Source organism: Ictidomys tridecemlineatus, chromosome 5 (assembly GCF_052094955.1).
Source record: "Ictidomys tridecemlineatus isolate mIctTri1 chromosome 5, mIctTri1.hap1, whole genome shotgun sequence".
NCBI classification, from domain to species: Eukaryota; Metazoa; Chordata; class Mammalia; order Rodentia; family Sciuridae; genus Ictidomys; species Ictidomys tridecemlineatus.
In genome coordinates, this window is record NC_135481.1 from 11,890,830 (window position 1) to 11,913,774 (window position 22,945).

At 44.2% G+C, this 22,945-nt stretch overlaps 2 protein-coding genes across 10 annotated transcripts in view; both read left to right on the forward strand.

Annotated features, from left to right (window-relative positions):
• The window catches only part of Pkm (pyruvate kinase M1/2), a 28,448-nt gene extending 13,542 nt beyond the window's left edge, over positions 1 to 14,906 (forward strand). For 2 of the 3 annotated variants that reach the window (XM_078049348.1, XM_005316753.5), the window contains 8 exons: positions 4,016 to 4,147; positions 4,610 to 4,796; positions 5,510 to 5,780; positions 6,973 to 7,123; positions 7,377 to 7,529; positions 10,758 to 10,924; positions 13,158 to 13,339; positions 14,200 to 14,906. In XM_078049348.1, coding sequence (XP_077905474.1) covers positions 4,016 to 4,147; positions 4,610 to 4,796; positions 5,510 to 5,780; positions 6,973 to 7,123; positions 7,377 to 7,529; positions 10,758 to 10,924; positions 13,158 to 13,339; positions 14,200 to 14,306 — 1,350 coding nt within the window. In that variant the 3' untranslated portion in view covers positions 14,307 to 14,906. Of the gene's footprint in view, positions 1 to 4,015; positions 4,148 to 4,609; positions 4,797 to 5,509; positions 5,781 to 6,972; positions 7,124 to 7,376; positions 7,530 to 10,218; positions 10,386 to 10,757; positions 10,925 to 13,157; positions 13,340 to 14,199 lie in introns of all 3 variants that reach the window. The other variant, XM_013359045.4, reaches the window with a different exon arrangement.
• Positions 14,907 to 16,235: 1,329 nt separating this feature from the next.
• Gramd2a (GRAM domain containing 2A) overlaps positions 16,236 to 22,945 on the forward strand; it is a 36,071-nt gene continuing 29,361 nt past the window's right edge. For 2 of the 7 annotated variants that reach the window (XM_021728001.3, XM_021728007.3), the window contains exon 1: positions 16,237 to 16,343. In XM_021728001.3, coding sequence (XP_021583676.3) covers positions 16,303 to 16,343 — 41 coding nt within the window. In that variant the 5' untranslated portion in view covers positions 16,237 to 16,302. Of the gene's footprint in view, positions 16,344 to 17,944; positions 18,225 to 22,945 lie in introns of those variants that run through there. The other 5 variants (XM_021728002.3, XM_078049350.1, XM_078049351.1 and 2 more) reach the window with 5 other exon arrangements.

The window sequence follows — 22,945 nt, forward strand, 5'->3', positions numbered from 1 at the left end:
GTGGTCAAGTGGTAAGGGGGTTGCCCTCTGGCCTTTGGAAGTTGGTATTAAGTTTGGACTAAAAATAAGTCCTCACAAACAGCAATCCAAGAAGTGAATTCCTCCTTTCTGGGAACATGAGACTCTTCTTCATAGACTCCCAAACCATGTTCCATAAACAGCCTATGGCCTGGCGGAGGCTGACCCTCAAATGTCATGGGAGCTAGACCTGGTCCAGCAGACACCTAGGCAGGTTAAGCATAACTTTGTTGACATTCTGTAATTGTTCAGGAGGGGACTTTTCAGCAAATCATCAGGAATTAACTATAAATGATACCTTAGCTTAAAGATAATGCAAAAGTGGCTGGGCATGGTGGCACACACCTAAAATCTCAGTGACTCTGGAGGCTGGGGCAACAGGATAGTGATTTCAGTTAGCCTCAGCAAATTAACAAGGTCCTAAGAAACTTGGTGAGACTCAAAAATTAAAGGTAAAAAGACCCGGGGATATGGCTCAATGGTGAAGTGCCCCTGGATTCTATCCTCAGTACCCAAAAAATACAACAATGAAGATCTGCTCACCATTGATCTCCCCTGCTGGAGTCTGTCACTGTCTCCCCATGCAGAAGAGGGAACAGAAATAGATTTTGAGAGTTGACCTTTGATGAGGCTTTATGACTCCTTCCATCCAGTAAAATAACACCGCCCAGATCTGAAATGGCAAGGGCTAGTGGTATTTGCTTCATCTGCAGGACAGGGGCTGGCTTAGGAGAGGTGTTTGGAAATTATCCATACTTGAACTCTGGTTCCAAGATTAGAATTTTTTTTTTTAAGTCCCTCTTATAAGTTTAATTTTAGGCTTTACATGAGATGAAGTTTTCCCTGAGATGTGGGTTTTGGAAACAGATCTGAAACTGTCCTAGTATTATGTAGTGACATGTAAACAGTTTTAATTTGGCTGCATTTTAGGACTCTTACTTCATGCCCACCTTCAACTAGAAACTGGGATGTACTTTTCTGCTCTTTGACAAGTTTAAGTACTCTTCTGAGAACTTTGAAATTGCTTTCTCTCTTGCTTTCTGATAGAGGGACATCATGTGTCTACTTCTGGTCTTCTGACAGCTTTGGCAGTGTCTCTAGCCCCCACTTTTGGCAGTTCACATGGGCAAGATGTGTACTTGCTGAACATGCGCTTCCATAATGCCATGTTGGCTAGAAAATACTGACTTTTAAACAACCTAAATTTAGAGCCTTCTGAGCCTTCTACAAGGACAGCACTGATGGCTGGCTCTTAACCATTTGATAACATGCCAGCCAAACCACAGCCACCCACAGTGGGTGACACAACACATCTCCCAGAAACATACCAAAGATAACCCACATAGGTGATTTAAATAATACCTAATAATCTAATCATTATTATAATATACTGTTTTACCTCCCCCAGACATATTTGTCTTTAAAATAAATGCATATTTATTTAAAAGACTCAGTTACAAAAATGTAGTATACCACTGAAAAAAGTTAAAAGTTTTATAAAACCTTCAAGTTGTATAAAATAGAAAGTATACAGAAACATTGTCTGACATAATTCTTTAATGAAAGTTGAGAACAAAATCTAAAGTATAATTAAGAAAACTTCTAAATGCACTTATTCTAGGAAGCAGAAATCTCAAGGTAGATGAAATATTTCATCTCAAAACACTTGAAAAATAACCTAAAAGGGCAACAAGAAGGAATTGATCTTATATAAAGGCATAGCTTAATACGAAAGAAATTTGTCAGATTAAAAGTTGATGCTGTGTCCGGGAAATAGATAAATGGAAACTTCTGGAAAGTCTGATCAAAAATATGAAGATGCTGGGCTGGGAATGTGGCTCAGTGGAGAGTGCTTTCCTGGCATATGTGAGACCCTATGTCAATCCCCAGCACAAAAAAAGGAAGTAGTTCATATACATTAGAAGAGATTTTTAAGGTCAAGAAAGACTTATTATATAAATACAGGTGAAATTGACTGTTTTCCAAGAAAATATATTTATTCAAAAGGTAGAGAATATGAGTAAACCCAATCACCTTAAAAAGTTGGAAAAGTGAGTATGACATCTAGCTTCCTTAAAAATGTTAAAGAGACAAATGATGCAGAGCAAACCTAATGCTTTGTACATGCTAGGCAAGTGCTCTACCAGTAAGTTCCACCTCAACTCAAAGCAAAATGACTTTAATAGCTAAATTTTGTATCCTTCAAGGGACAGTTTAATTCTCCATTACACTGTTCCAGAGATTACAGAAGCACAGAAATCTCCCCCATGTTCTTTTAAAACCAATACACTGACAGGGACAGACAGGGAAAGTATCAAAACCAGACTAACCAGGTTAGTACTAATGGTTAGTACTCTAGACCAATCAATCTTACTTAGAAAGATGGACAGAAAGCATAATAATCTAGTCATTATTATAATATACTGTTTAGCAATTCAAATCCCATAGTGTGTTAAAGGAATTTTATGACCCATGATCAAGAACATTTTATTTTAGGAGTGGTAGAGTTCTACAATGGGATTAAGTAAGAATGGTCACTATAAGATTATGATGATAATATGTAACATTTATTAAATAATGACCATATACTTGACTCCATTCTGGATACTTCATATGTTCTTTAACTCATATCAAATCAACTCTGAGGAAAAGGCATTTGACACCAGGGTGCATGGCGCATTCCTGTAATCTCAGCAGCCTCAGAGTCTGAGGCAGGAGAATGCAAATTCAAGGATAGCCTCAGCAATTTAGTGAGGCCCTAAGCAAGTTAATGAGATTCTGTCTAAAAATAATAAGAAAAAGGGCTGGGGATGAAGCTCAGTAACTTTGAGGACTTCTACAAAACAAACCAGTGGGTCATTTAGAGTGTGAGTTCCAATCTGAGAATTTCAGACATAGCCTTTAGGCAGCACAGTCTTTAGAGATTAGATTATGGCTCCAGCTCTGCACCAACCACCTGCAAATAGTAAGCAAGCCTGCTTGCAGTTGCTGCCCTCATGGACAAAGTTGTTTAAAGGACAAGGCCCATAAAGTGCTCAATTAAGTACCCCTGTTATCAGTAATGTGTCACAAGGATTATAGTATCTAAGAGCTCTTTTGGCGTCTTATGTTGATCAAGTCTTTTTTTTTTTTAAATCTAACAGTAGTGGCAAAGGGAAAGGGCTTTAAGGGAAGATTCAAACCAGGATTTATTGCAAGTGAAGGGGGGAATTCCTTCAGAAAAAAGCATCTGACCACCTTTTCCTATTCCTCTCTAATTAGAACTCTAGAATGTGATTATGTAACCAGGTCCATGTGACCTTAGTAATGAATTATTTAGCTTGGACCACTTTGAGCTTAAGTCAACAACTTTCAGTTTGAATTGTAGTTGGGATCAGTAGAGAAAAAGCACATAACCTGATCCTAATAGCTAGGGAAATCTTGTCCAAACACAAGTCTTGGGTCTTTTGCTCCAGTTTTCTGCTTTATTTGCTTAGGGTTCTCAGTGAGTCCTAGGGACAAGAGAACATTGAAGAGACACAGATGAGATTTGTTCAAACCCTTGGCTTTAGTGGGGTTTTGTTTTTGTTTTTGGGTACCAGGATTGAACTCAGTTTCACTTGACAATAAGCCACATCCCTAACCCTATTTTCTATTTTATTAGAGTCAGAGTCTCACCGAGTTGCTTAGCACCATGCTGAATTGCTAAGGCTGGCTTTGAACTCTTAATCCTCCTTCCTCCGCCTCCCAAGCTGGGGTTACAGGCATGTGCCAGTGTACCTGGCCTCTTTAGTGGTTTTTGGTTGTAGTATTCTGAACATTCCCAAGACTGGTTTAAGGCTGAGGACATTAAAGGGAGTGTATAGAGGATGCCCAGTATATGGACAGTGAGAATAGAGGATGGTGGTAGAGGTCTGGAACTTCCACAGGCTTTTCTAAGTGATCAGCTTCAGCTCTGGGGCAAGGAATGAGTTGGATCCAGGTGTGAGAGGACACTTATCTTCCCCCTTTCTCTTAGTACCATGCAGAGACCATCAAGAATGTCCGTGCAGCCACAGAAAGCTTTGCTTCTGACCCCATTCTCTATCGGCCAGTTGCTGTGGCTCTGGACACTAAAGGACCTGAGATCCGAACTGGGCTCATCAAGGGCGTAAGTATCTTGGAGAAAGAAGGTAGCCCCAGAAATGCCTCTTTGATAGTCTGTCTTGCCTGGATGCCTTGTTTTGGTGTGCAAATGAAGGTCTTGTTTTCTTCATTGTTTTAAAAAATTTTTTTGATCTAGTTTGCTTGAAAATGGTACTACAGAGGAGCAGGTTTTTACTCTAAAAGCCACTCCCAAGTGTCTCTCACTTTGAGGAGCAATTTTTTCATATCTTTCTTCCCCCCATCATTGAGTAGTATGACATCATTCTTTCTCTGGATTATTCCCTTGAAATCTATGAAGTTAGGGAATAAGAGCATTTATTCAAGAAGATAAAAGTTTTCTTATTACTTTCATCTGAGATTTGAACATTGTTCCCTGGGGGAAAGAACTTTTCCATTCCTGTCAGATGGTGGGTTGCTAGCTTCTGCAGTCTGGATTCTTACATTCCCTCTTGTTACATGTACATAGAGCGGCACTGCAGAGGTGGAGCTGAAGAAGGGAGCCACTCTTAAGATCACTCTGGATAACTCCTACATGGAGAAATGTGATGAGAACATCCTATGGCTGGACTACAAGAACATTTGCAAAGTGGTGGAAGTGGGTAGCAAGATTTATGTGGATGATGGACTTATTTCTCTGCTGGTGAAGGAAAAAGGTATGTGTGGGGGTCAGGTTCTAAAAACATCCCATTTCTAAAGTTTCTTGAAATAAGGAAGTCGGGAAGCAAGACTGAATCAATACATTCTTAGAAATGCCTTTCATAACCCATTTATCCTCAAAAACCACCAGCCCAGCCTAAATGCAAACCTGCAACATATGAGAAGATTTCCTCTTTATTTATCCTTTATGCTTCTTGACTGTCTGCTTGCTTGCTTCCTTCTATATTCCATCCATCAATATGATGTAAATAGGACTGTTTGTGCCTAGGAATCATAGCTAAAATTTAAGTAAATTTTTTTTTTTTTTTTTTAGTTGTAGATGGACACAATATCTTTATATTTATTTGTTTATTTTTATGTAGTGCTGGGGGTCAAATACAGGGCCTCACACTTGCAAGGCAAGTGCTCTACCACTGAGCTACAATCCCAGCTCCTTAAGTAAACATTATATTTGGTCATATATTTGAGTAATTTTAAAACAATTTTATGAGTAGGTATTATTATCCTTACTTAGAGGTGAGGAAACTAAGGCACATAGACTGGCTCAAGGTCACACAGTTAGTGGACCTGGGATTTGAATTCTGGTTATGGTTCTAGTGCCTACTGTGTGCCTCTGAATGGAGAGAAAGGGCTTGCTGTCTGCTACTTGTCTTCCAGTTGAGATGTTCCCTCATTGCTCTCCCTCCCCTCCCTACTCTGTTTTGCATAGGTGCTGACTTTCTGGTGACAGAGGTGGAAAATGGTGGCTCCTTGGGCAGCAAGAAGGGTGTGAACCTTCCTGGGGCTGCTGTGGACCTGCCTGCAGTGTCAGAAAAGGACATCCAGGATCTGAAGTTTGGGGTTGAGCAGGATGTAGACATGGTGTTTGCATCTTTCATCCGCAAAGCATCTGATGTCCATGAAGTTAGGAAGATCCTGGGAGAGAAAGGAAAGAACATCAAGATTATCAGCAAAATTGAGAATCACGAAGGAGTTCGAAGGTAAGTCCCCAATCTTCCCCACTTCAGTTCCATTTCAGCATTCTGAAGGGCAAGATTTATCCTGTGACTACACTTGCCTATCAGAATGTGGCCTCCCAAGATTGATCTAGACTCATTGAATCAGAGTATCTTGAGAGAGCAGAATAATTGGTGTTTTTAAGTTTCTCATGGTTTTTCAGGTGAATGGGATGCTGGAAGCTTGGCATTGTTCCATGGGCCTGGGGACAAGCAGTGGAGTGGACTGTGGACTAGGTCACCAGGTCCAGGGCCCTCATGCTCTACTCCTGAGCAGGAGCAGTGTTGGCTAGAATAGGGAAATAGCAGATACTTAGAAAGGGCCTCCTTTTTGACATTTGGAAGCTTAGGGCCTTTTGGACTTCATCTAGAAAACAGCTGGCCTGGTGATCAATCTAATTCTGGTATGGTTTGTTCAGCTTCCATTAGGGAAACATGGGTCCTCTCCAGGTTCAGATTGTTCCACCTGAGCTTAACCATTTTCCCAGTGCTCACAAAGTAGAGTCAAATGAGTACAATCAGTTTTTAGTGACACTGCTAAAAACCCAGACTTACTTGTGTGGTTAGGAGTGTCTTGGGAGGGTGAGAAGAGCAACCTCTAAGCCCACTGTTATGATCTTACTGCCCTTAACCTTTGTTTAGGCAATTTGAAATTCTCCTCTTTGCCATTCTATTAAGCCATGGTTGCTAATTGACTTTGGCTCAAACCACATCAGGCAAAACCACATGGGAAGGAACCACCATAAAATGTTCAGCCTTCAAATGTTCTTGGCTAAATGAGGTTGTGCGTTTTTGTGTCAGAAGCAATCAGCAGGCCTTGGATTTACTTTCTTCCTTGGAAGTGGTGATTGGACAGTAGAGATTGTAGGGAGATAATCAAAGGGGCTCCTTATAGGAGGCAGACAGAGAGGGAAAAGGAGCCCATGGGACTTCCGAAGAGACCTTGTCCCTTCCCCCTGTTTCCCCTCAGTGAAGTATCCATATTGGAGTTGAAGAAGCCTAGCAGAATTGTTGGCCCATCCTGTGTGGCTGAGATTGCTGGAAAGTTTTATCTCTTCTACACATCTATGGTGACATTATATATGGATATCTATGTCAGAGAATCTCTGACATCTTCTGGTCAGTAGTTGTACTTGTGGCCCTTGCTCTCTTTATCTCTTCCCCATTTTCTCATCAGATTTGATGAGATCCTGGAGGCCAGCGATGGGATCATGGTGGCTCGTGGTGATCTAGGCATTGAGATTCCTGCAGAGAAGGTCTTCCTTGCTCAGAAGATGATGATTGGGCGGTGCAACCGAGCTGGGAAGCCTGTCATCTGTGCTACACAGGCATGGTCCCCCCTCCTGTGTTCTCCTGTTCATTTTCACATGCTTCTATGGGAAAGTTGTAGAGCCTAGCTGGTCTCTTCCTATGTATGGACCCTGTGGCACTTAACATACACACTCATACCCCCACCCCCTGGTGCGCTTACACAAGTTGTGCTCTATGAACCTACACACTATGTCCCAAGGATCAGCTTATAGTCATTTGTCTCTGAAGAGAGCACAGGCCAAGTCTTATCAATGCTTTGTCCTTTTCCAGATGCTGGAGAGCATGATCAAGAAGCCCCGCCCCACCCGGGCGGAGGGCAGTGATGTGGCCAATGCAGTCCTTGATGGAGCCGACTGCATCATGCTGTCTGGAGAAACAGCCAAAGGGGACTACCCTCTGGAGGCTGTTCGCATGCAGCACCTGGTGAGTAATTAGGGCCCACCCTGTGCCCTAGGCTTCCAGCTGGTATGGAGGCAAGCTCTAGCACAGAGCTTTTTAGGCTTCTGTATCCTCTTAACCAGGGTCTTTCATGGTCCTCAGTCACTGCAACAAGAGTAAAGGAGTGGGGGTGCAGGGTGCCTCCTGGTTTGTTGGTTTGTTTTGTCTTCCCTTCACACACCCTCTCCTATTTCTGGAGGCATCCTCCATCAGACATCACACAGTGTTTCTGTGGCTCCTTTCCTTGATTTAAGTCCTGGGGTACTGATATAGTACTTTTAAACTCTGGACAGTCCAGAGGGCCTGAGTGCCTCTGCCCTATTCTGAAAAAGGCCATGCTCCCAGCTGTGCTTACTGTTTGCCTTCTGATTTGATTCCCCACCTGTGGGCCTGCACTGGTGGGTGTTGCCCACATGAGCTGCCTGAGCTGGCCTTGCATGGTGCCTTCAGCATGGAATCTACTTTGATGTGCAGACCAAAAAGTGACATCAAGTGACTAGTGGAAAGGCACTGAGCCTTGCGGGCTTTGGACTGAGAACTTCTGGGGAGATATGGGTGTTCTTTCTCCCTGAGAAGGAGTTCTTAGAGATTTCCAGCTTGGTTGTGTCCTTCTGCTGCTCTGCTTTTCAGAGATAAGAGTTCCAGTTCCTTTGTCCTGCTTGATCCCTCCCTGGAACTTTCCAAAGAATTAACTTAGGGATTAGTTTTTACGGCTGCTTGTGCCTGATAATATAAGTGTTATGAATTAACTTTTTCCTGGTAGTTCTAGGTCAGTCTCTATAACATACACCTCAGTGAAATTTCCCTGTATCTGTTCCCTTTCTAGTCAACAAAAGAAGCTTGCCCTTTAGCCCTTTGTGTGATCCCCTTTTTGTCAGGTCCCCAAATAACTGAAAAAACAAACCAACTCTGTACTAAGTATCTCTTTTACTTTATATATATCCTGTTACTGGGCTTAAGTAGCCTTCTGGTAGTGAACTGAGTTCCTACCCAAGATGAAAGTGCCTCTCAGCCTATCACCTCTGGAGCAGCCACCTTTCTGCATCTCTACATGTCCCCCCTCTATGTCTTGCTTAGTTATGTGACTTTTTGGCCTCAGGGGTTGGAGGCTGACCTTGACTTGATTTATAGAACTTTGAAACCAGATTGTGAGTACTGTTATATCTTTGGACAAGTCAATTAATATCTCAAGACCTTGTCCTAAAATGGATTAGCTGAAATAATTAATTATAATCTTAACATTAAATATTCCCTGCCATTATTATTAAATATATCAAATCCTGTGTCCACATAATCTTCATATCTCCCATTACTTCAGTTTGTAGTTGCAGGTTACATGAATATAAAGCCTGGGTTTGAGCACAGGTCTGCTGACTTCAAAACCAGTCTTGTCTCCTGCATCATTGTACTGAGGAGAGGTCTTTATATGGGGACTGTAGTGAGGTCTGGGTTCTGAATTCCATGTCATTTCTTCCATACCCTGGTCTTTCTGTGAATGGACAGACATCTTAGAGCTTCAAGGCTTGGATTGCATGGCACTGTTCAGAAGATAAGTTATGAGGTCTGGGCCAGGTAGTAGCTGCTCCTCCAGGTGGTACAGGCCTCTCCTTTCTATCATCAGTTAACACTGGCCGCCACAGCCTCCCTTAACAATTCATGGCTTTCTCCTATGTCTAACCGATGCAATTCATGACCCATAGTTAAGAGCTAGGCAGTACCAGGTATGGTCCTATTTCCTGTTCATGTCCACTATCCTTTGGGCTGCATGCACTCCATTCTTATAAAAAGAATACTTTTAACCTGGTATACCCTGGCACGCATCTGCTTATACTACTGAATTAATAAGATGGTATTAGTCTTATCTACTGTTCACTAAGGTATTGGTAATGGCATTATAATCCTCTAAAGCTTAAATTTTCTTTCTTAGTCTTTATCTGAGCAGGCAGTCTATAAATAACTTACTGGCTTTCTCATGACCATTTTAATCATTAGATTTTAATCATGTCTTGTTAAACATGTCTGCATGCTTCCACAGGCCTCCATATCTTCACATGGCTGTGCAACGTGCCCCTCGCAAGTTAGCCAGTTTCCCTTCTCCTAATTTGAGAATTCAGTTGTGTAGCTCTGGCTTTATGTTGACCCCAGCTTTGCAGCGCTGTTCAGTCTGTTTCCATGGCAGGCCTTGGAAAATACACTTTATCCATGAGGCAACCCTACCTCGTCCAGACAGCCATGTGAGGAAGGAGGCCCTGTTTCTTGCTATAAGCTGTGTCATGAGGCAGCGTGGTCAAGTCCTCTGCCAGGGAGTAGTGTGGGTTCAGTCTAGGCATGTCTTTATGTCCAGCTGCTAGAGCCTACCCACCATATTGCTATGGCTCTAACCAAAAAAAATCCTTCTACGATGGAAGTCCCAGTTTCCCCTATATCAGAGGGGAAGAAACATCAGTTGAAGCACAAAATTCTCCATACCTCCTAGAGCAGGTGGACTTCTACCATTCTGCCTCTGTGTCTGCCTGAACAACAGATTTAACCTAAGGTTAAATCTTACGTCGTTCTTACCTTACTCTCTTATTAATTCCCCATTCTATCTTTCCATGTGTTGTCTCTTGTTTGGTTTGTTTTTTTTTCCTTCTTTATCCCTTTTCCTTGCCCTTCCTTCTCCTAAACCTTACAGATAGCTCGGGAGGCTGAGGCAGCCATGTACCACAGCAAGCTGTTTGAAGAACTTGCACGAGCCTCCTGTCTCTCCACAGACCCTATGGAGGCCATGGCCATGGGCAGCGTGGAGGCTTCTTATAAGTGTTTAGCAGCAGCTTTGATAGTTCTGACGGAGTCTGGCAGGTAGGGCCCCAAGGGCAGGTACCACTGTAGGATAACCAACTTCTTGCTTGCTCCAGCCAGCCCTGCACTTGGCCCTGGCACACAGCCTCTTCTCATCTGCAGGAAGGCAGCCAGGGAGGTCATGACAAGGCAGGATCAAAGGGTCCTTTGTTTCAATAGGCATGGTAGAAGTCACAGGCACCTGGTGAAGGACTGCTTCCTGTGGAGTTTTGCTCTTGCTCATCTCCAAACCTCCAGTGACTATGCTCCTGTTGGCCTTTGTGCCCAGGGATATGTTCCTTGCCAGCTGTCTGTAACTTTTTCCCCACCCTTTCCCTTTGTGACAAAGCTCTGTCCCCCTCTTGTCCCTCTGGACGGATATTGCTCCCCTAGATTGCCCGTGAGGCAGAGGCTGCCATCTACCACTTGCAATTATTTGAGGAGCTCCGCCGCCTGGCGCCCATTACCAGCGACCCCACAGAAGCCGCCGCCGTGGGTGCTGTGGAGGCATCCTTCAAGTGCTGCAGTGGGGCCATTATCGTGCTCACCAAGTCTGGCAGGTAGGAGGTGGCAGTGGCTCCCTGAGGACACCCTGGTCTGGTGGCACCTCTCCTTGGGGGTCCTGGGAGTCATGCATTGAACATTACTCAGATGATGCTGAGTCAAGGTAAGGACTGTCTAGCTGCCACCTTCCCAGCTCCTTCAGTCCAGGATCCCAGCATGGGCAGAGTTCCTTCCTCGCGCCTGGAGGACTATAGTATAGGCAGCATTCAACAAATGTGTTTATCATTTGGATTCAAAGCAAATGATTCACAGTGAACTATTAAAAATTGTATAATGATGGATAGGCTCTAAGTACCAACTGCAAATGGTTATTTGATATTTAAAAGCTGGTCTTCTAGCTTTTAAATGGTGCACACCAATAATCTCAGCAATTTAGTGAAGCCATAAAGAACTTAGCAAGATCCTGTTTTAGAATTAAAAAAATGTGTGGGTGTAGTTCAGTGGTAAAGGGCCCCTGAGTTTAATCTCCAGTATTCTTCCTTTAAAATAGCATAAGATAGGGGCTGGGGTTGTGGTTCAGTGGTAGAGCGCTCGCCTACCATGTGCGGGGCCCTGGGTTCTATCTTCACCACCACATATAAAGATATTGTGTCCAATATAACTAAAAAAAAAATTAAAAAATAATAGCATAAGACAGCCAGTTTTGTTTGTAGTATTTACTGTGTACTTTTTAAAAAATCATTTGGAAATTAATGCTGTTCACTATGCCCCTATTTGGTACACTGGTTCCTATTTGCACCCCAAAGATGAGTCTGTCCTGTCTAGGAAAGGTTGCTATGCCATTTTGCTGGTATTCTTTGTAACTAAGGTATACAGGCCTGTGGTTGGCCTTGGATTTGAGGTTCCTTCCTAGCCTGGGACATTGTCTTACTGTCTCTCAATCTTCTAGTCTGGGGAGTGTGCTCCTTGACCTCGACAGCAGGATGGGAAGTGTTTCCTGGAGGTCAGGGTAAAGAGGAGAGACAGGCAGTGCCCATGCACTGAGGAGTGGCAAGTGGGCTTCCCAAAGCATCAGGATACAGGGACAGGGTCTGTGTGGATTCCCTCAGCAGAGGCTCCACGCTCTTGCCTAAACAACCATTAGGACTGACCTTTGTGGAAAGGGCCAACCCTTGCTATTTGGCTATTTTTAGCTCTAGTCTTCTGGGATTTCACTCAGCTGGACTGGACTTCAAGAGCTATTTCTCCCTGAAGGATGTGTATGGAGGCCAAACTTGAAGCAGTGTTCTGCTATGATCATCTTAGATTTCCCTGACACCTGTTGTGTGTCCTCAGAGCTTGCCTTCTAGGGCCCAGTTCCTTCTGCAAGGCGCTCCCCAATTTCTGAAACACATCTGCATCTTATGTATAGTGTCAGTGTTCAAGGAAGCAGTTGGCAGGGGAATTTCAGAGGTTCCTGGACATGCTTCCACACCACCATTCTGTTTTTGCCTTTTGTGTAGCACCCAGAGTTCTACCTGCTCACCTGGGTTCTATATTATATCATAGAACTTCTAAGGTTTCTTTTGATATTCGGGTTTGAACTTGAGGCTCTAAAGTCCAGTTGCTGGCACTACTTGGGGGACCTGGGAACCATGTGGGGTAGGGAAGGGGATATAACAGTTGAGAAGTGTCATGTTGTTGATTCCCCGAGGGCTGGTCACTCTGCTGCAGGGTGTTTTTTAATATTTTAGTTGGACACAATATCTTTTATTTATATATTTTTATCGGTGCTGAGGATCAAACCCAGGGCCTCACACGTGATAGGCAAGCCAAGCCACGATCCCAGCCCTGTGCTGCAGTTCTTTGCCCCTTTTAAGAATCGGGTGCTTTTCACATGCTGCTTGGCTTGTAGCTGTTGGCTGGCAGGAAGAGCAATGGGTGCTGATGAGGTTGGGCCAGGGCTGCCTTTCTGTGCCAAATGGTAGAATTTAGAGGTTCTGGCAACCAATGGGCCATGTGGGGTAACTGGGTAAGACTGAGAATCCCACATCGGGATGATCAGCCAATGGGAGGGGATGGAATGGAGGGCAAATAGCAGCATAGCCTTCTGGAGGGGAAGATTCAAGATTAGGAGCTCCCCAGCCTTGGGAGGCAGTTCCCTACTTTCCAAGGGAGGCCCCGGGAAAAGCTCTTTCAGGCTGGCGAATTGAGTTGGATTAGAGTGAGCTACTGAAGGCCATGTTGTGCTTCCTGGGAGGCTTCTGGGACACTGTTTAATGGTCTCTTCCTGTTCCCATTGCATTTCAGGTCTGCTCACCAGGTAGCCAGATACCGCCCACGTGCTCCCATCATTGCCGTGACACGGAATCCCCAGACAGCTCGCCAGGCCCACCTGTACCGTGGCATCTTCCCTGTGGTGTGTAAGGATCCAGTCCAGGATGCCTGGGCTGAGGATGTGGACCTCCGAGTGAACTTGGCCATGAATGTTGGTGCGTAGCTGGGAGTAAGGGCTGGAGCTTAGAAGGGAAGGAGTGATTGAGCTCTGGTTTTTCTGAGATGCTGAAGGTTTGGGGAATACAAACGGAGGCATGCAAACCCCATCCATTCTGGGACAAGAAGCCCAGCTGACTGCTCTTCATACTCAATGGAAATGTTTTTTCAGAATCCTCCCATCCTATAAAGAGAATGTAAGGGAAGAGGGCTCTTTGAGGGGTGAGGCTAAGCATCTTACTCCTTTTCTTTAGTCTCCCACTCTGGGGCACCAGATGAAATTAATTGTCTATTACTTGGCATCTGCTTATTACTGAGGTTTTCTTTATATAAAATTGACTAGGGCTACTGCATGGTGGAGTGGCGCACACAAAGATTTATGTGTTGATGTGGTCTTTGTACCCAAAACCTAGGAGGTCATGGGATGAGATGAAGCAGCTACCTTCTAAAGTATAAACTGAATGATGTCCAAAGGTTCCTGCCAGCTCTGCCACCTGACCAGAGGTTACTCTCTTCCCCTTTCCCTGTGTGGTTGGCACCACCTTGTGGTGTGAGGGAGTAATTGTTCGCCAGTTTTGACTAGTGGCTGCTGATTGCTTTTTTTTTTTTTTAATACCAGAGATTGAACCCAGAGGTGCTTAACCACTGAGCCACTTCCCTGGTCCTTTATATATTTTATTTAGAGACCTAGGGCCTTTCTAAGTTGCCGAGGCTGGCTTTGAAACCATAATCCTCCTGCCTCAGCTTCCTGAGTTGTTAGGATTATGTGTGCCACCAAGCAGGGCTTCTTGATGTGGGCATTTGCCTCAGGTTCGTACCTGCTTGGCTTGGTTTTTATTCACCAATCTTTTTTCTTCAGGCAAGGCTCGAGGCTTCTTCAAGAAGGGAGATGTGGTCATTGTGCTGACTGGATGGCGCCCTGGCTCTGGCTTCACCAACACCATGCGTGTAGTACCTGTGCCATGATGATCCCTGGATCCCCTTCTGCCCCTGCCCTATCCCCTTCCCCAACCCATCCATTAGGCCAGCAATGCTTCTAGTGCTCACTCTAGGCTGTAGTGTGGCACTGGTGGGCTGGGACACCAGGGAAGATTAAGTCTGTTTTTAGACCCTGCTCGAGTGGGATAGCCAGAGCCTGGCTGCATCATGTGGTCCCACCCAAAAGGGGGCAAAAGAGGAACGTAAGACTGGAGGCTTCCAGAGCTATGGAGAAAAGGTGACAACTCCTTCTCCTCTAGTTAGTTCCTATAGAGAGTGGATGCCCAGAGAACTCCTAGCCCTGGCCTGGGGTCAGGAGACAGCCAGCTGGGGTAGGAGCTTAAGGTGTAGGGCAGTGATTCCAGTGTATGCAAACGGACCCTGACACTTATTTGCTTCCCCAACTGCCTCAGCCTCCCCCACTCCACCTTGTTGTGCACTGTGTTGTTCTCCTGCACTCCACTGGGCTGATGTTCGTGCTGCAGAAAAACGCTCCACCCCCTGCCTTCCATTTTCCCCACACTGCAGCCACCTCCAGGCCTGTTGCTATAGAGCCTACCTGTATGTCAATAAACAACAGCTGAAGCACCTGTTTCTTTATTCTGCTTGGTGGGGGCTGGGGGGGTGGCTGAACCCTGCCCCCTGAGCAGGTGGAAATGGCAATAGCTGTGTGCCCTGTGGTGGGAGTTTTAGATGACTTGCCCATCTGCAGGATGCAGAGGCAACTAGGAAGGCAGTAGCTTACTACCTTGAGTTGCAGATTACTCCCAGCATACTGGGGACTGGGCTGGTTTTGTCTAAAACTTCCCACCCCTGGGTAATGCCTTATTTGGGCCAAAGATGGGAGAAGGCAGGCACGAAGTTTCTCCTGAGATTACACTGGTGTGTAATCCTAGAGTGAAGTAGCCCTTGTACTAGTTAGTTGGTTTTCCACTTTGGTCTGCCTGTAGTAGAAAGCTATTTTCTTTAAATTATTATTAGTTATTGGTGGAATTTTATGAATTTATATGTGGTGCTGAGAATCGAACCCAGTACCTCACACACGCTAGGCAAGCACTCTACCATGAGCCATAACCCCAGCCCCAGTAGAAGGAACTGAGGTTGAGTCCCTGCTCTCAGATTCTGCCCTGAGGTGCAGAAAGTTTGTGTACAGTTTCCCCCTTTGGGTCTCTGTGTGTTGATGGCTCTCTTCATGATAACAGCAGGATCAAGGTGGGCGGGTGGGTAGAGTAAGAATGGGATTGAGTGTGTCCCTCTCCTGAAACTCTCAAGACCAAATAACCTGGTGGGGAAAGGGGCCTGCAGGCGAGCAATATTAAAAACTAAAACTTCTGGGTCCATTTGTAATTGCACAGCTCAGCCCAGTTCATTGTTAGTTACACCAATCACTGACCTCTTAATAACTGCTTCCCAACTCAATGCAGATTCCTTGTAAAAATAATGCTGGGGTTGTGGATCAGTGGTAGAGCACTTTCCTAGCATGTGTGAGGCACTGGGTACGATTCTCAGCACCGCATATAAATAAAGGTCCATCCACTAATAAAAAAGAAATGCTGGGCCTTGCATTCTTGGTGACCTGGACTTTTGACTGTCATGTTAAAAATTCTCCCTGTTGTCCCAAATTGGAACACCCTGGATCTCAACATTGGGATGGGTTGTAGGAGTGCAGGATTGCGTTCCTGTAGAGGACATCGCGCTCCAAGACTAGGAGGACAAAATTAAAAAGGGGCTACATGTGAGGACCCGTAGGTATGTAGACCTGGGCTCTAGCTTCCAGGACCTCACGTTCTGGGAATCCAGAATGCGGGTCTGTGTAGAGATAGGGGCCTCACCTGGGCGGTCAGGAGAGGGGAAGTCTTGGCCAATGGGCTGGCCCGGCCCACAGAGCAGCCAATTGGCGGGTGAAGGCGGGCTCTGCCCGGGGCGGGCGGAGTCTCGGGCTCTGGGTCCCGAGCGCGGTGCCGGGTCTGGAGTAGGCGCCGGGATGACCGCTCTGAACCGGAGCGAGGCCTCAGAGGCGGACAGGTAAGGAAGCTGCGGCCCTGGGACTGGGTCTGCGACTCCAGAAGCCACTTCGGGGGGCTCAATGTCTCGTGGAGCAGAGCAGCTCCGGGGCCCCACACCACCTCAGGGCATTCTGCCCCCAGGGCAGGCACTTTCTGACTGCGGGAAAGCGGCTTCGGGTCTAGAGCGGCACCTCGCGGGCTGGGCGCCTACGGAGCTGTTAGGTGTTCGTGTGGGGACGGGATGTTTCTGAGGGTGCCGAACCTGGGGGCTGAAGTTCGGTCCCGGTGGCATTAGAGCAATGGAGGGCACAGTCTGAATCCACCGCTACCCGCCACCATCGCTGCAGTTCGTTCGTTCGTTCGTTCGTTCATTCATTCATTCATTCATTCATTCATATATTTATTTATTCATTACCCTCCATATCGATCAGTTCCGAATGCCCTCCACTCAAAGTCTGTGGCTTCCCTGCTGGCCCCTTCAGTGTCTTGCCGTTTCCTCTCTGCCGGATCTACACTTGTAGCGGCTCGCAGCTGCCCGGGAGTCAGCGCGGAGCTGTCCCAGCACGACTCGGCCGCGCCCGCCCGTGCGCCAGGCTGGGCGGGCTGGGGCCGGTCTTCAAGCCTGGAAAGCTGGTCCAAAGTCGACCTGGGAGGAAGGAAAGTTCTTGCAAATGGGGAAGAGTAAGGGGCTAGAACAGACAGCAAGTGGCATTGCAGAGGACATCAAGAATTGTGGGTTTTGCTCCATGAAGTTTTGGGGACCTGGGAATGGGATTATATAGGGAAAAATAGTCAGTGAATGAAGCTGTAAATTCCTGCCCCTGCCCAGGTCCCAACACCAGTCTGAGCTCCGGTGGACAGCCCTGCACCCCTGGCCAGGTAGCCTGGAGCCAAGTGGTGTAAATGTGAGCCTGTGCCCAAATCAGCCCTAGATCCACACTGTTCCTGGGTGTGGATCTAGGGCTCTCCCTCTGCTCTGTCCTTAAAAGGCTTTGGAGGGCTTCTAGCCAGCTTCATTTGTTCTTGCTTTGCTTGTCCCCTTCCTCACCATACATGATTGTTCAAAGATGCCTGTCCTTGCAGAGGTCAGTCTCCTATGGAATGATAGAGGGTAGTCTGACAATTTGTGCTGTCTCCCTACCCCTGTACACCTCTCGCTGGCACTGAATTCAGTTCTTTTCAGAATAAAGACAAGGCAGGGTGGAAGAGGTGGAGAGGAAAGTGTCCCTCCCATTCTATAGTGAGGGGACCAATTTGTCCCTTCCACGATCTTCTGGTCAGGTTGGCCAGAGTCCCATCCATTCCATGCTGCAGTCACTCTTAGGTTTGAGGTAATAGATGGCAGGCATTGAGGGAAGCCTCAGTGGGCATCTCTGAGACAAATGGGCAGATCCAGAGAGCGAGGCTGACAAGGGCTGCCCCTGAGCTTCCAGGAGAGTTTCTGTCGAGGCCAAATGGGAGTTCTTCTCAACTTCTAGTTGAGAGGATTTTCTAAATAAGCTAGAGAGATCAGCCTGGGCCCCATCTATTCCTTGATGTTGCTGAGCTTAGGTTGAATCCTCAAAGCTAAAATTTAACACAGATTAGAAAGACCTGTATTCTAATTCATCCACCTAGGATGCTGCCTCACTCACTAGGGTTAAGGTCACCGCATCTAAGATGATTTAAGCTGCTTCCCTGCCCCTCCCCATCCCTTCTTGAGCTGCTAGTGCCCGCTGTGTTGGCTCCACCCAGTCCTTAAGCTGGTTAAGCTTTTGCTTGGCCCTTGAATGCCACGTTCCATATTTATAGATTGGCATGAGGTGCCTCACTCTGGAAATCAGTCGTAAACCTCACACTGTTCCTGTTTTGCTGTGACTTGGAGCAAATTGCTTCCCTCTCTGGCTTGTTTTACCATAAGGTAAGGATATGGAACTCCTTGATGGCATTCTCCATGCAGTTGTTCAGGGATTCTGCCTACTAGTGTGTTTCCTCCTCCATTTCTGAAGGTGTTTCATTTCTTCCCATAATTTCCCCTTTGCCCTGATTGCCCATGTCATCAAGAAGTGCAGAATTCTACTTTAGTATCTAGTGTCTGAGTCTGAACATGATTTCTTTTTCTTTTTCTTTTTTTCCGAGAAACGAAAATAAACTCTCCTGATCCTTCAGCCATCTCTGATGCAAATTTGACATAAAGTCCATCTTGGCCACTGTGCCAATGCTCACCTGAGCTGCAGGGCATCAGTTTGTCACCGCCTGTTATCACCAACCTTTGAACCTTTGATTAACTCCCCAGCTATTTACTAGTGGAGGAGAGGAAGGATGAGAGGAAGAGCAGAAACCCCTGGGAATGGAGCTTCCTGGGTAATTAAGAAGTAACAGCCTCCCTGGGGTGTACCTGTCTGCTATGGCACAGATTCCAAAGGAAGGCATTGTTCTCCAGAACATAGCCTCTAAGAGACAAAGTGTTTCCTCTTCCCTCCTCCCACGACTACACATTTTTATTAGTTGGGGAAATGCTTGATTAGAATTTAGGACTGGAATGTTTTAATAATCTGTGGCAGTTGAACCAATCTTGAAATCCTTGTCCTAAATTATTGTTTCCTCAGTGATGTTTAAAATTATATCATTAATTTTTATCTATTTATTTGTTGGCTTATTTACACTGTTAATATTTTAAGCAGACATGAGTTTTTGGTTGGCACTATTTTTTAAACCTGAAAACCAAAGTACTTAAAGAATTAGTTTAAAATCAAACACAAATTGCTTTTCTCCCTCAAGTATTGACATAGCCTGTCAAAGATATATTTAGTAATTGTCAATATCCTTCTGGCATTTTTTTCTCTGACTGAGGGTCAGAGCCTCAGTGTAGATGGTTTGCCTGAGCCAACCTTTGTTCTGGTTATAACAATTTCTCTCTCTCTCTCTCTCTCTCTCTCTCTCTCTCTCTCTCTCTCCTTTTTAAATTTGTTTTAATTAGTTACACATAATAGTACAATGACCTTGACATATCATACATTTGAAATAGATGGGATATAATACCTCATTTTTCTGATTATACAGGTTGCAGAATCACATTGATCATGCATTCACATATATATACACAGTAATAAAAATGTCTGTTTCAAACAATTAAGTATTTCTAATAATGTTCCATGTAACCAAATTACTTAAAACTTGCTGATGATCACTTATACCACACAAAACAATTCAATTTTTTTTTTTTTTTTAGTGCTGGGGATCTAATTGAGGACTTTGTACATGCTAAGCATTTGCTCTACCATCGAGATACATTCCCAGCCCCTAAATTTTTGAACTTTTTAATAAGGTCATTTTTATAATTATACATTACAGTACTATTTGTTGTTACATATTGATACATGCACATAACATAATTTGGTATAATTTTTGAATTTTCAAGAACCTCTTCAGAAATTTTATTTTAAAATAGCCCGGTTATATGATCTCAGAAATGATGTTCATACAGGGCTTCCTTCATTACCAAATTGAAAAACGTTAATATTTTTAACTGCTAACTGTTTTTGCCGTGGAAAGTCTCAAACATACACAGAAAAGGAGAGAAAATAGTGTAATAAGTGGCATGTGTCCATCACCAGCTTCAACAATGATCCAGTCACAGGCCAAGTTGTTTCACATGTACCTCTCTTCTCCCTCCTTCTTTTCTGGATTGTTTTGAAACATACCTAAGTTATTATATTATTTCATCCGTAGATATTTCAGGTGATCTATAAGAGGTAAAATCTTTAAAAAATATTATGACAATATCATTATTATGGGGCTGGGGATGTGGCTCAAGCGGTAGCGCGCTCGCCTGGCATGCGTGCGGCCCGGGTTCGATCCTCAGCACCACATACCAACAAGGATGTTGTGTCCGCCGAGAACTAAAGAATAAATATTGAAAATTCTCTCTCTCTCTCTCTCTCTCTCTCTCTCTCTCTCTCTCTCTCTCCCTCTCCCCCCTCTCTCACTCTCTCTTAAAAAAAAATATCATTATTATACCTTAAAAAATGTCAGTAACTCCTTAAAGTCAGCATTTGAATTTCCCCAGTGTCTGCTAACTGTCTTTGTACTATTTGTTTATTTTAATAGGAATTTAAATGAGGTTTACATAATTAGTTGACACTGTGAATATCTGTATCTCTATAATCCTTACACTATAGGTTCCCCTTCCATTTCTTCCTTTTTTCTTGCAAAAACTCTAGGTTATTTGTCCTGTATCATTTCCCAGTTTGTTGATATTGTTTTAAATGTTCCCTGACTCCTGAATTTCATATAAATTGGGAGTTGGATCTTGATTCTTGGTCCAATTTCAGGAACATTGTGAACTTCAAGAAGCTTACACTGTTTGTTTCTTTCTGTTTGGGGGATGTGAGTAGCCATTGATGATTATTTAATTAGACCCATTATTTAATTAGAGATTGAAAATGGTATTAATCTAATTCTGTCATCTTTATTCATTTATTACCCATAATCTTTCTATAAAAAGAAATGCTCCCTCTTCAACTATGTGTTTACTCTGAAGTATAGCTAGTACTAGATAGGCAAAATAAATGCTTGACTTTTTCCTCATATTTACTTGTTTTCAAAATCATGAAATGGGTCCCTTGTATACACCAAAGGTAACCAATGAGTAATTTTATATTACTATGGTATCATGGTTTTAAATATGTTTGAATATTTAATGCATATTTTTATATATATTTGATATATATGTTTCAGATCCTTGTAGACATCATTTTTATTGATGCTCAAGTTGACCTTTTTTTTTTTTTTCCATTAGTGCTGGGGGATAATACCCAGGGCTTTATGCCTGCTAAGTGTGTATCAATTTTTTTTTGGCCGGGGGTGGGGAGAGTAGGGGGGATGGCGGGGGTGGAGTACCAGGAATTGAACCCAGGTGCACTCAACCACTGAGCCACATACCCAGCCCTATTTTGTATTTTATTTAGTGACAGGGTCTCAACTGTGTTGCTTAATACCTCACTTTTGCTGAGGCTGGTTTTGAATTCATGATCCTCCTATCTTAGCCTCCCGAGACTCTAGGATTACAGGCCACCTCGACTGGCTTGATTTTCCCATCTTTAAATTGGCTCCTAAGTCTTTGTGCCACAAGGCCCGACTTTGATGGCTTCCTTTCTTTGTGGTATGTTTAGAGGTTTTAGGCTCATTTGTGCATTTCCTACCTCTATCTGGAATCAGCTGTATCTCCAAGGATCCCAGTTCCTTTTAGCGGGAAATGCTTTCCAGAGATCACAGATGAAGCACCAGGGAGGTGTTCCATGCTAGCTGTTTATTATTTTTAAGTGATTAGTTTTGAAGTTTCTATTTTAAGCCCATTTCGTTACTGATTAGACTAAACAAGTAGTTTAGATCATTTTGGAGTTATCAGGTACATTGAGAATCTAATAAAAGTGAAATGCTCTCTTTCCAGAAATATGCCCCTTTATTCAGACCCACTCTTTGGTCCAAAACCCTAGGACCTCACCCTTACCTGCTTCCAGGGATGTGATTTACCATAGGCTGTCAACTGGGTCCGTACAGATGGGAGAAGACTTTAGAGGATTAAAAATAACCAGTTGGCTTGATATAAAAGCAGAAAGTGGGAAAGCTAATGGACCTTGCAGATAAAACGAGAGAAGAGAAAGTAGGAGTGGTCATGGCCCTGACTGCACTGATCTCACAAGGAGCGATCACTTTTTATCAAAGAAGGAACACAAAGACAAAAGTTCATTCCTCGGTGAAGGATCACTAAATAGAGCACAGTCCATTTGGGTGTTGGAAAGTACTTTTTGATAATCAGGACCACAGTGACATACCTAAGAAATGATATTCACATACATGCTCATTTTTTTTTTTTTTTTTTTGGGTAGGTATTGAACTCCGGGACACTCAACCACTCAGCCACATCCCGTATTTTGTATTCTATAGAGAGACAGGATTTCACTCAGTTGCTTAGTGCCTCACTTTTGCTGAGGCTGGCTTTGAACTCGTGATCCTCCTGCCTCAGCGTCCCAAGCCACTGGGATTATAGACATGCACCACCATACTCGGCACATGCTCACATTTTTAAAATTCCTGTTATCTAAATACAATTCCACCTTTTTTTAATCACTCAAATATTTATTTCTTTATACCAAAAGAAATATAGGTAACACTGAAGTAGGTTTTTGTTATGTTTTGGTGTCTTTTAAGTCATTCCCAGATTTGTAGTCAATGTGATACAGTAGGAAGGGCCTGAGCTTTCAGACAGACCTGGCTCCAATTCTTGTTCCCTAAGTTAGTGCTCTGAGTTGTTTGTCCTTCATGAATTCACATCGGGCCTCCTTCAAAGGTCCTCAGGCTATGTAATGGCCTGGTACACAGTGTGTGCTCACCAAAAGGTGCTTTCACAGCAGGGCCTCCAGCTTGGAGAACCTCTGTGATGATTCTACCCCACCTGGCTCTGAAAAGGCCTTCCTGGTTTTGTTTTGTTTTCCTTTTCAAGGTGCAAAATTTAATCAATATTTATTTATTTATTTATTGGTGTCTGTTGATTGATTGATTCGTGCTAGGAATCAAGCCTAGCACCTATGCATGCTGGGCAAGCACTCTATCACTGAGCTATAGCCCTAGCTCAAAGTT